Genomic DNA, 10,414 nt, shown 5'->3' with positions numbered 1-10,414 from the left:
CATAGAATCTCTTCTACTCCCTGCTTTTAAATGCCACGTGGATTTTTATTTTTAATTTATCCGTAAATGATTTTTTTCTACTTTAAATTTATCCGTAAATGAATTTTTCTACTTTAAATATTCTGTTTTGCCCTTTATTCCGTCGTCAATTCAGCAATTCCGATAATTTATATGGGAATTATTTTTCTTAGATACTTTTCCATAATGAAAATCATTGTAAACTATTATTTAAAAATTTATACGTTTTACAGTACATGAATGTTTAAAAGATTTTAAATAAAAACATCAAAATTTATATTTTAAATTATCAACATAAATTTGTTGAAAAGTTCTTATAAAAAACGAATTAATTTAAAACAAAATTATATAAATTGAATAGCACGTAAAACGGCGTCGTTTTGTTGGACAACTTGTAGACTCAATACGACATCGTATCTGGACGGAGTGACTATTTTGGGCCCAAATTGAAAATAAGCAAACGTTTTGGGCTTTCCCACAAATAAAAAAAAATACCACTCAATTTTTTTATAAAATTACTTTTTCTAAAAAAAACTATTTTTATGAAAAAAAATGAATAAAAAATCAAAAGTGTTTTTTTGGTTTACAATTATAACAACCAAAAACTCAAAATAAAAATAATTCCATTCAAAGCCTCAATTTGCATTTTATTGTTCCATACATATGCGATGATTATATGCTTAGTTAATATTTATATTATGTTATTCAAATTTAGGAGTGAAGTAAATGAGAATAAATCCACAATCAGGATATGATTTTCTGGAAAAAAAAATTATTAGGGTTAGGAATCGAATTTGGGGTCACATTTTCGGTTTTAAAATCGGATTTAAAATTCTAAAATTGAAATCCCTTTGGATTGAAAATCTGATAATCTATAAATTCAAAGTCGGATTCGAACACAATTAATCTGCCAAGTGGCATGACACGCTTTTGAACACGTGTCAAAATATCGCAATTTTTTGAAAGGATGAGAATCCCAAAATAATCCTCCGCCACAAAAAATAACGGTCAACTACCTTTATTATTTTTATTTATTTAATTCAGAAAAACAAACTTTTTGTAAAAACCCCGGCAAAGTAGTGGATATCAAAATTAGTAATAAATAAATAAACTGAATAATAAAATTATCTAATATGATGACATGTTTTCGGTTTTTGGATATATTTTGAATTTTTATAATCGAATATTATATTATTTGCTTCTTTAATTTATCCTTTTGGCAAAAGTGTTCCTCACAGAATCTTCATGACCAGAGCTCCTTCTCACCACCAACAATGGCGTTAACTCCATCCTCCTCTACATTCCCTTATCTTCTCCAATTCTCCGACCAGTCTTCGTCACCGACTACTCTGTTTCCCCTTCTGGGCCCGACGTGGTCTTCTTCTCCTCCCCCCTCTTCTTCCTCTTCCTGTTCTGTCCACTTGTCGGCGCTAGGCAGAGCTCCGATTTGTCCCGAGACATTGAAGGTTCTGTCGAGATCGAAGTGCTGGGCGAAGCCGTCGACCACGGCGGAGGATTTCGTCAGCGATTCTGAAACCCTAATCACTAGCGACGACGAAAGCGACGGAGGTGGTGACGGCGATAATGGAGGGCGAGAAGATACGAAAAAGATCGCTTCTTCTTCTTCTTCTTCTTCTTCGTCTTCGTCTTCGTCAAGTGATTCTCTGTCTCTGGGGATCCGTGAGCCGGTCTATGAGGTAATCTTCTGAGAAAACGAAGATGGGTATTTTATGTTTTTTACTGGGTTTTGTGAGTTAAGGAACAATTCCTGATTAAATCCGAGTAAAATCATGTTCGATCATGAAGGTCCAGGTGTTGAAACTTGAGGAAGTAAACCATGTCTTGAAATTGAATCCGTGATTATGGGTTTATGTTACTGATCTAAAGTTCGAAACTTGACATGGAGTTGTGGAAATTCCTGATCATATTGTGATTTGTCAGATCGGAACAATCACGCATGGTTCTCTTATTAAGTTCTTATCCATGTCTGGAAAAGAGGCTGTCTTGGATCCATGTTTATGTGGTCATGTCGCTGAGTTCAAGCAAGAAACTTGAATGGAATTGTAGGAATTTCCCAGTTAAAATTGTTGTTCTTCAGTTCATAGGAGTTCACTGCCTCATGATAAGCTTTTACTGAAACCATCACAGTGTCACTCACTCTTTGTTTCTGATGTAAAATTCTTATCCATGTCGGAGAAAAGGTTGTTGAAGTGAAAGCCACTGGAACGATATCCACAAGGAAGATCAACAGAAGACAGCTCCTAAAATCCAGCGGTGAGTATGCCATTTTCAAGTTCCATGTTCTGATTTACAATCTTGATTTCGGGTTTACCGAAAAAGCTCTATTATCTTTGTGGTGTTTCACTCGTCAAAATCGGCACTTACTCCGTCATTTATCGTGCTATGGTACTGTAATATGATTAAAAACGTTTAATGTCACACTCTTCTCTTTGAATCTTCTCTTCTGTCTTATCAGGTCTGCGTCCAAGAGATATCAGAAGCGTAGATCCTTCATTGTTTATGACGAACTCTATGCCATCTCTATTGGTAAAAGTTGCATTTTCGTGGTAGTTTATGAAACATTCGGTTATTTCATACCCGTTTTCCAACTTCTTTTCATGGAAAGTTTTGAACTTTTTACTATCTACCCTTTATTTAGGTTCGTGAACACGCAATTCTGCTAAATTTGGGCTCACTGCGAGCAATAGCAATGCGAGAACACGTCCTCATATTCGACTATAACCGGTAATATCTCGATTGTTGCCTTTTATTCTTTGTTCTTCTTGGCCAACACTCGATTTCTTAGTATATTGATTTGAGTCAAAATATTTTCAGTAAAGGAGGAAGAGCGTTTATAGACACGTTGATGCCTCGGCTCAACCCGAGAAATATGAACGGAGGACCCTCTATGCCCTTTGAACTTGAGGTTGGTTTTTCGTTACCATTAACTTACTGAGATAAAATGGGGGCAATGATAAGTGTATGTTACTATAAAATAAGGTATAATTTCGGTATAACTCAATTATGTTGGTGTTAACGTCTCTTTATTCCGATTCTTTAAGGTTGTTGAAGCAGCACTCATCTCTCGGATACAACGTTTAGAGCAGAGACTTATGGACATAGAACCTCGTGTGAGTATATATTCCGGTTATATCAGTTTTCATTTGATAGTTAGGTCCCGGCTTTCTTTTCTTTCCCGAAAAGTTGACCGAGAGTCTTGCCTTAAAAGAGAAAAAAAGTTGCCTTTGTTTTGTCTGCATTCCCATTTGCACTGTGCATTTTCCTTTCGATAACAGCTTGAATTTTTTCCCGGGCATAGAATCTACGAACAAAAGATTACGAAAACAAATAATACTCCTTGTTCTTGTTACTCCGAGACGAAAGTATTAGCATGACACTTACCAAATTTACGGTTTTTTCCTTTTCACATCGCTTCCCTCCTGAAAATTATCTTTATGCCATTTGGTTCAGGTCCAAGCACTTCTTGAGGTTTTACCCAACCGTTTAACCGCCGACATATTGGAAGAACTCCGCATTAGCAAGCAAAGACTGGTATAGTCGGTCTTATCATTCCTTGTTCTTGGTTTCAAGTTCTCCCGAGAGAAACCCGGGTTTTCATCCGATGGGTTCTTCGTCTTGATTTATCATAGGTTGAATTGGGTTCGAGAGCTGGTGCTCTTAGGCAAATGCTTCTTGATCTTTTAGAGGATCCACACGAAATACGACGTATATGCATCATGGGAAGAAACTGCACTCTTCGAAGAGGGAACGATGATTTGGAATGTTCTCTGCCTTTGGAGAAGCAGATTGCCGAGGGTAATTCCCCCGACTCTTTCTTCATGACTTTTGTTTCTGACCCGAGAAAGATCGAGATTCATTTTCCTTTCGGTTTTTGTTTCTTTGCAGAGGAAGAAGAGGAAATAGAAATGCTCCTGGAGAACTATCTCCAAAGGTTTATAGTTTTATTCCGCACGACCAATCTATCGTGAACTTCACTCTCGAACCATAACAGTATGCTTTTTTTCGGGTGATCTTTTTTTTTGGGGGGCAGATGTGAGTCGTGTCACGGTCAGGCCGAAAGGCTTCTGGATTCAGCAAAGGAAATGGAAGACTCCATTGCTGTGAATCTAAGGTTTGGAAGAGATAAACTCCTCATTCCTCAAATACTCGTTTAGTATCGTTACCGTTATTCATCGAATCTAAATCTGTTAGTACGGTTGCTTCTCAGCTCTCGGAGGCTAGAGGTTAGCAGATTCGAGTTGCTGCTTCAGGTCGGGACATTCTGTGTGGCGGTTGGTGCTCTCATTGCGGGTAAATTTTCACACGAATAAATGATCAATCTGTTCTTGGAAAAGATCTTAGTCTCTAATTGCATACCTTGTTTCAATACTTGCAGGCATATTCGGTATGAACTTGAGGTCCTATCTCGAAGAAAACGCGGTAAGACACCGACCCTTTTCTCGAGAAAAAGACAAACGGGTATTTATATCCATTTTTACGATCACTCACCATCTTGGCTTGGGATCCGTGCAGTCTGCATTTTGGTTAACGACGGGCGGAATCATCCTGGGCGCCATTGCAGCGTTTTTCCTCTTGTACTCATATCTCAGGAAACGGAAAATCCTTTAAAAGCCACTGTACATCTCTGTACAAAAACATCAGGTAAATAACCGTTATTTTTCTTCAGTTTCCTCCAAACAAGAATGATCAATCTTGAGATAGAAATGTAGTTTTCTTTTCTTGCAGGTGAATCCATCAAGAAAATGATTTTATCTCAGATCAAGAACCGATCATGCCCTCTGGTCTATGTTTCAGTTCATGGTAGAAGCATAAACAAAGATATCAGTCATATGTTTGCTTGGTCATTTGAAGAGAAAATAAGTCAAGGAACGCTGTTTCCTTCAAACACCGAGTTCTGAGACAAAAGCTTGTCTGGTTTAAGTACTGGATAGTATTCTCAACATTACTTCAGTGAAAGTAATTTATGGATCATCACAAAAACACAATATGAAGTTTCAAACACTTGTATCATTTAAGTATTATACTCAAATGGATCATCTTTGAATATCCAGAGACCAGTAAAGACATGTTCAAACAGAACATGAACCCATATCTGAAACCGTCTCAAATCTCTCAGAAACTGCAAAAGCAAAACACAAAACAATAAAAGAAAAGGAAAAGAGAGAGAGAGAGAGACAAAACAGTTTCAATGCTGAGTTCCAGAAGACAACACATACAGATACAGCTCATGATCACAACTTGACATAACGCCGCCTATTTACCTTGAAAAACAGCATTTGTAATGTGGAGAAAGAAGAAGCAATGAACCAACCAACAGAATGGAACAGACCAACGAACAAAAAATGAACCCTTTTTCCGGGTTATGTCTCTGTCTTTTACTTTCGAACATCCCGAGAAGACTTCCGACCATCTGAGCTCTCGATGGCTATACTCTGACACTAGCCTCCATCTCGTCTTTTCCCTTCTCTATCTTCTCATCCAATGCTTCTTCTAGGGATTCTGGATTACCCGACGGCCGCAGAAGATTCGGTCCAGGATTAATCCATGGATGTGTGAGGCATTGAGTGGCTGTCGGTCTCTTCTCGGGCAAAAAATCGAGAATCGGAACGATGAAATCTGCCATAGCGTTTGCATCTTGCTCGCTGAAATTGTACTTTTCCTTTAAAACCTTGTCGAGCGGCCAAAAGCGTAACCTCCTTGTGTGCCTTAGCTCACCATATCGGTTGAAGAAATCTTGAGAGTAGCGACCGCCTAATGCAGTCTACATTTCGGATAAACCGATCCCATCAAACAAGATTTAACATATCTGATTAAAAAAAAATTATAGCAAGAAATGTTTAACCATTTGAGATAGGTATTCTTGTCAAAAGATTATGTCCTATAATCTTACCTTGCGTGACATCATTCCAAGAAGCTCCACCATCAATGCCAGATGATCCTAACATAGAGGTTCATTACTTCAAGATCGTGCAAGAAACCTCAATGTGAAGCTCGATGAAAATGAAATGAGCGAGTTTTTAACACGACAAATGGAAGGAAAATAAAGGGTATATGGAGAGATACCTTGTCCCTGTCGTAGTTTTCGCCGCTGTGAGGATCAAAAAGGACAACTCCGGTGGCCAGCTCGAAACAGATGCAGGCAAATGACCACATATCTGCTGATGTCGAGTATTTTGATCCGATAATAACTTCGGGACACCGATACTGTCTTGTCTGAATATCACTTGTAAATCGTTTATACGTCCAACAAGCATTCCCAAAATCCACTAACTTGCATTTGCTATCTACCGCTCCCAGTAACTTTTGCCTCGTTGAACGACTTCCTCTCCTGTTACTCTGACTCTTTGTGCTAGCATTCTCGGTGATTTCATCGCCCTTTACTCTCCCATTCTTAGTTTCAGAACTGTCTCGGGACCTTTCTACAGTGGAGTCCTCGTTGGGTCTTGCTTCGGCATTAGAATCTCTCTCATTGTCCTCTGAAGATTTCTCCCTAGGATCGCATTGAGCTGCGTTCTTAGCCTTTTTCCGGATCTCTTTCTTCTGATCCTTTGTCAAATCCGCACTATACAAGTAACTTTTAGTTTCCTTTTCCGTGACTGACCCGGAAACAGTATTGTCCTTTGTTGCTGGAAGAACAATAGGGGCACCTGATTTACGAGGGTCTTTCAATGGATCAATCATTGAACATAGCAAGACGTTTTCCGGTTTCAGATCGGTGTGAATAATAGAGAGCTCCTGATGGAGATAATCCAAACCAACCAACATATGAAAGCAAAGCTCTTTAACCATGTGGAGAGGGACCCCTCGAGAATCGCTGTACTTGATAAGGGACAAGAGGTTATTACCCAAGTACTCGAAGACCATACAAACATGTTGCCCATTAGGACCTGAATGCTTAAAATGATCCAAAAGCTTCACAACACATTTTTTATCATCTGGGTCTCCTTCTGCAATCTGCTTGAGGATTTTAATCTCATCCATGGCTGCATCGGTGTAATCCTGAGCACTTTTTTGGACTTTCAAAGCTACATAACGCTACAAAAAATGAATTTTCTGGCGTGGTCAAACGCAATGAGTGAGAAAACAATACAAAACACAAGTTCCTCCACAGCCAGATTCAAATCAGAAGTTGCAAGTGTCAGACAAACAAAATCTATAACAGGAACTCGAAAACCAATATTACCAGGACAAAAGAACATGAGGCTAAAACAAGTAACAAGTCTATCTGTGTTTTGTTTTACTACAAACACTGAAAAAGGGGCCAACAATCTAGTACAGGTGATTGATTTGAAGACAAAATACTTCCAGTGAAATCCAACAATCTCGCTGGTGCAAATTACAGTGAAACCCAAGCCGCTAACTTCAACAAGACAAAAAGACCCCTCTTTTTCACATCGCTGCTCCTAAACTTTTCTCAATTCCAATCAAAATCCCTAGAAAGTTAGTGACATACCGATTTTTGGGTGTCCCAAACGAGCCAGACAGTGGAGAAATGCCCCCAGCCAAGCTTGCTCTGAACCACATAGCATCCATTCTTGAACGTGTCGCCGATTCGCACCGCGTGGTAGCCTCCTATCCTGTAATCCTCCGTCCCTTCGTCCTCCGACGAGTAGTCGCTGACGTCACTCAGATGTCCTCCGTTCTTGTCCTCCGCCATTGTCGGAAGAAACTGCGGAAACCTAGGAGACGATGAATCCTGAGGGAGAATCAATCTGGAGTCACCCAAATCGACTATACCCTAGCAACCCTATCGAGATATGCGACTTTCGAACACGATTCCAGTAAAAGTCCTAGAAGACTGAGTCTTTGACCGGTGATTGCCAAGAAACGAAATTGGCGGAAGGCCAGAATGAGGAAAACCCCAGAAGAGCAATTCCAAGAAAATGACAAAGAGGGGTGAAATTCGGGGAACTCAAATCGAGATCATCCCTAAACCCCTAGAAAATTGAAGAAGGGAGAGGGAAAAAAGATGGACTTGATTTGGCTGAAAACCCCACCAAGAAACGATAAATCTTGTTAAAAGCAAAGAGATTTGTCGAACCCAGATGATGTTTCACCCGATTCAACAACCCTAAATCGAAGAAAAACGATTTGGTACCAAAATGGAACGACAAAATCAGTTATTAGACGAAACAAAGAGTAGCCGTGGTGGTGTCTGTTTGAATTGTGAATTGAGGGGAGAGTCGCAAGTCCCCATAACGGAGACGACTGCACGAAAAGACAATATTGTCCTCATCCTAACTGGATATATTTGGGCCTTGGTTAGGCCCATTTATGTCCCTTTTTAAGCCCAATTCATGTTGTTATCATCGGCATTGCCAATTTGGAATCGCTGGCCGGCTCGGTGTCACCAGAGTTCCGTGTCTCACTGAGTCAACCCGGGTCCTTCACATCGCGGTGAGGTTTTGTTCCTTCAGGTGTTCATCCATTCCGTTCGTTCTTCCGTTCTAGAGGTTTCGTTCCTTCTTCGTTAGGTTATCTTAAAGGCTTTTATTTGAGTCATTTCAGAAATTTAGGGCCCTTTTTTTAAAGTGTTTCGGACTTAGGGTTTAGGAACTTGGTTGTTCAATTGATCACTACCGTACTGAGTTTGGAATGTAGAAGACGGTGAATTTACTTGTCACATCGCTTCGCTTGAATCTCTTTGTGATGCTTTGGATTCGATTGGTTTGATTTTGGTGAAATCGACAATAATTCGTTTGCTTTTATGTGATTTACTTTATAGCTTTGTGGCTTTTCTGGGTCTTGGACCAATCACCTGGAGCATTGTAAAGCTGGAGACCCTTTCTCTGTGTGGGTATGAATGAATCTTGGGTTGATGTTGGGAATTCGTATCTCTTGGAAAAATCACTCCTTTTGATGATCTCGCGCATAAGATCGTTTGCTGAAACTAGAAGTAGAAAACTCAGAAAATTTCAATGGCCATAGATGTTTTGAAACTCTACTCAATCCGAGCTTGCACGTGAACGAGCAGTGTTTTTCGGGTGTCAAAATCTTTAAGTAGAGGTTTCTTGTTTACGGTTTACGATTTTAGTGTTTAGGATTTAGGGTTTATGGTACATTAGTGTTGAAGGGCTGTTAGGATATATACATATCGTTCTAGTGAATGCTTGTTTAGACTTTGCTCGATACTTGTTTAGCTTTGAGCCTTTGAGTTCGTTATCCTTTGCATACTATCTTCTGAAAACTGATTCCATACGCTTTCGTTATTTAGAATCTCTTCTTCGGACGTTGTAGAAATCAAACGTATACTCGTTCTTTATTACCAATGCCTCCATCCCGAAATGCCATCGTAGCCACTGGCCTGGTTCTTTTCGCATCTGCAGGCTTGGCATTTCCCTTTTACATGGCGTAAGAACCCTATTTCTTCCTTCTCAATTTATCACCATGAAGAAGTGTTGAGTAGGATCAGGATGCTGTACTAACATCCGGAACGGCATGTTTTTTGTTCTGCAGATCGTCAAAGAAGCCAGTGATCGACCCAACAAAGCCACTGCCACCTCAAGCAACTTTCAGAGGACCCTATATAAACACCGGCTCACGCGATGTAGGGCCAGACCATCAAACTTACCCGAAGAAATGACTGGATCGATCTCATTCAACAAAAATCAGCATTTGAAAGCTGTGACCGAAGGGCAGGATGGTCTGCACCATTACAGGGTCTGTCCAAGCCTTATAACTCTACTTTAATAAACATAGGAGCAATCAGTGATTTATTTCAAGTAAAGAATCAAGCTTTTCACTGTTTGAGTTCTACTAGATTAAAGTGTGGATTGTTTCATCAAAATTCTTTATCTTTCTTGTCTCATATTTTATATAAGAATTCACAAGAGTTGATCAATGTATGAGAGAATCACCCCAAATCCACCATGTGTGAAAACTCATTCAAGAAAACACAAACGGAGATGGAAGAAAGCAACTTCATTTCTTATATCAAATACCGAACATTAATTCCCAAACCTAAGCAAATCTATCCCTTGAATCTTCGGATAATCCCAAAAATTTACATTCGGAAACCCTAATTACTTGCTACGTAAGAACCCAATACATCAAAAGATCGATTCCAACACACGAACTGCGAGGTAAGAACCCACATTTAAGCGCTAGTAAACTTCGTCACCGCCTTGGTACCTTCAGACACAGCATGCTTCGCGAGTTCTCCGGGCAAGACAAGCCTCACAGCGGTCTGAATCTCCCGAGAAGTGATCGTCGGCTTCTTGTTGTACCTTGCAAGCTTCGAAGATTCCTGGGCGAGCTTCTCGAAGATGTCGTTGATGAAACTGTTCATGATCCCCATGGCCTTGCTCGAGATCCCAATGTCGGGATGAACCTGCTTCAGGACCTTAAAGATGTAGATCTTGTAGGTCTCGACGCT

The 10,414-nt window shown here is 39.8% G+C and overlaps 4 protein-coding genes across 19 annotated transcripts in view; 2 read left to right on the top strand and 2 right to left on the bottom strand.

The window, feature by feature from the left end:
- The first annotated feature begins 1,223 nt into the window (after positions 1-1,223).
- On the top strand, positions 1,224-5,085 carry LOC104799526 (magnesium transporter MRS2-11, chloroplastic). Of its 2 annotated transcripts, none has more exons than XM_010522095.1 (14): positions 1,224-1,715; positions 2,220-2,292; positions 2,495-2,565; positions 2,678-2,763; positions 2,854-2,944; positions 3,081-3,149; positions 3,490-3,570; positions 3,669-3,834; positions 3,925-3,970; positions 4,070-4,150; positions 4,247-4,329; positions 4,415-4,458; positions 4,552-4,680; positions 4,749-5,085. In XM_010522095.1, the coding sequence occupies exons 1-13, from the start codon at positions 1,293-1,295 to the stop codon at positions 4,645-4,647; spliced, it is 1,410 nt and encodes a 469-aa protein (XP_010520397.1). In that variant the 5' UTR covers positions 1,224-1,292; the 3' UTR covers positions 4,648-4,680; positions 4,749-5,085. The 2 variants fall into 2 exon arrangements, with proteins under 2 accessions (XP_010520397.1, XP_010520396.1); XM_010522094.2 differs by having other exon boundaries at positions 1,225-1,715; positions 4,765-5,085.
- A 123-nt stretch (positions 5,086-5,208) lies between these two features.
- LOC104799525 (SRSF protein kinase 2-like) lies at positions 5,209-8,191 on the bottom strand. Of its 2 annotated transcripts, none has more exons than XM_010522092.1 (4): positions 7,493-8,191; positions 6,103-7,074; positions 5,930-5,977; positions 5,209-5,800 (listed from the first exon to the last, which is right to left on the bottom strand). In XM_010522092.1, exons 1-4 carry the CDS (start codon positions 7,694-7,696, stop codon positions 5,465-5,467), a joined length of 1,560 nt encoding a protein of 519 aa, XP_010520394.1. In that variant the 5' UTR covers positions 7,697-8,191; the 3' UTR covers positions 5,209-5,464. The 2 variants fall into 2 exon arrangements, with proteins under 2 accessions (XP_010520394.1, XP_010520395.1); XM_010522093.1 differs by having other exon boundaries at positions 6,103-7,064; positions 7,493-7,663.
- A 169-nt stretch (positions 8,192-8,360) lies between these two features.
- On the top strand, positions 8,361-9,847 carry LOC109116051. Of its 13 annotated transcripts, none has more exons than XM_019200799.1 (4): positions 8,361-8,436; positions 8,765-8,832; positions 9,254-9,390; positions 9,496-9,847. In XM_019200799.1, the coding sequence occupies exons 3-4, from the start codon at positions 9,308-9,310 to the stop codon at positions 9,620-9,622; spliced, it is 210 nt and encodes a 69-aa protein (XP_019056344.1). In that variant the 5' UTR covers positions 8,361-8,436; positions 8,765-8,832; positions 9,254-9,307; the 3' UTR covers positions 9,623-9,847. The 13 variants fall into 13 exon arrangements, with proteins under 13 accessions (XP_019056344.1, XP_019056348.1, XP_019056340.1 ...); XM_019200803.1 differs by having other exon boundaries at positions 8,367-8,436; positions 8,765-8,836; positions 9,277-9,390; XM_019200795.1 differs by having other exon boundaries at positions 8,367-8,436; positions 8,765-8,836.
- A 98-nt stretch (positions 9,848-9,945) lies between these two features.
- LOC104799524 (histone H2B.10) overlaps positions 9,946-10,414 on the bottom strand; it is an 816-nt gene continuing 347 nt past the window's right edge. Inside the window, exon 2 of one of the 2 annotated variants that reach the window (XM_010522090.2) lies at positions 9,946-10,414. In XM_010522090.2, coding sequence (XP_010520392.1) covers positions 10,136-10,414 — 279 coding nt within the window. In that variant the 3' untranslated portion in view covers positions 9,946-10,135. The other variant, XM_010522091.2, reaches the window with a different exon arrangement.

This window comes from Tarenaya hassleriana, unplaced genomic scaffold, assembly GCF_000463585.1.
Source record: "Tarenaya hassleriana unplaced genomic scaffold, ASM46358v1 Cleome6, whole genome shotgun sequence".
NCBI lineage: Eukaryota > Viridiplantae > Streptophyta > Magnoliopsida > Brassicales > Cleomaceae > Tarenaya > Tarenaya hassleriana.
This window is presented reverse-complemented; position numbering and strand designations above follow the sequence as displayed.

Coding starts and splice junctions, on each gene's coding strand:
- LOC104799526 (XM_010522095.1), top strand. CDS start 1,293: ATGGCGTTAACTCCATCCTCCTCTACATTCCCTTATCTTCTCCAATTC. Junction 2,293..2,494: donor ACAGCTCCTAAAATCCAGCG/GTGAGTATGCCA, acceptor CTGTCTTATCAG/GTCTGCGTCCAAGAGATATC. Junction 4,459..4,551: donor CCTATCTCGAAGAAAACGCG/GTAAGACACCGA, acceptor GGATCCGTGCAG/TCTGCATTTTGGTTAACGAC.
- LOC109116051 (XM_019200799.1), top strand. CDS start 9,308: ATGCCTCCATCCCGAAATGCCATCGTAGCCACTGGCCTGGTTCTTTTC. Junction 9,391..9,495: donor GCATTTCCCTTTTACATGGC/GTAAGAACCCTA, acceptor TTTGTTCTGCAG/ATCGTCAAAGAAGCCAGTGA.
- LOC104799525 (XM_010522092.1), bottom strand. CDS start 7,696: ATGGCGGAGGACAAGAACGGAGGACATCTGAGTGACGTCAGCGACTAC. Junction 5,978..6,102: donor AAAACTACGACAGGGACAAG/GTATCTCTCCAT, acceptor CCTCTATGTTAG/GATCATCTGGCATTGATGGT. Junction 5,801..5,929: donor TTGGAATGATGTCACGCAAG/GTAAGATTATAG, acceptor TCCGAAATGTAG/ACTGCATTAGGCGGTCGCTA.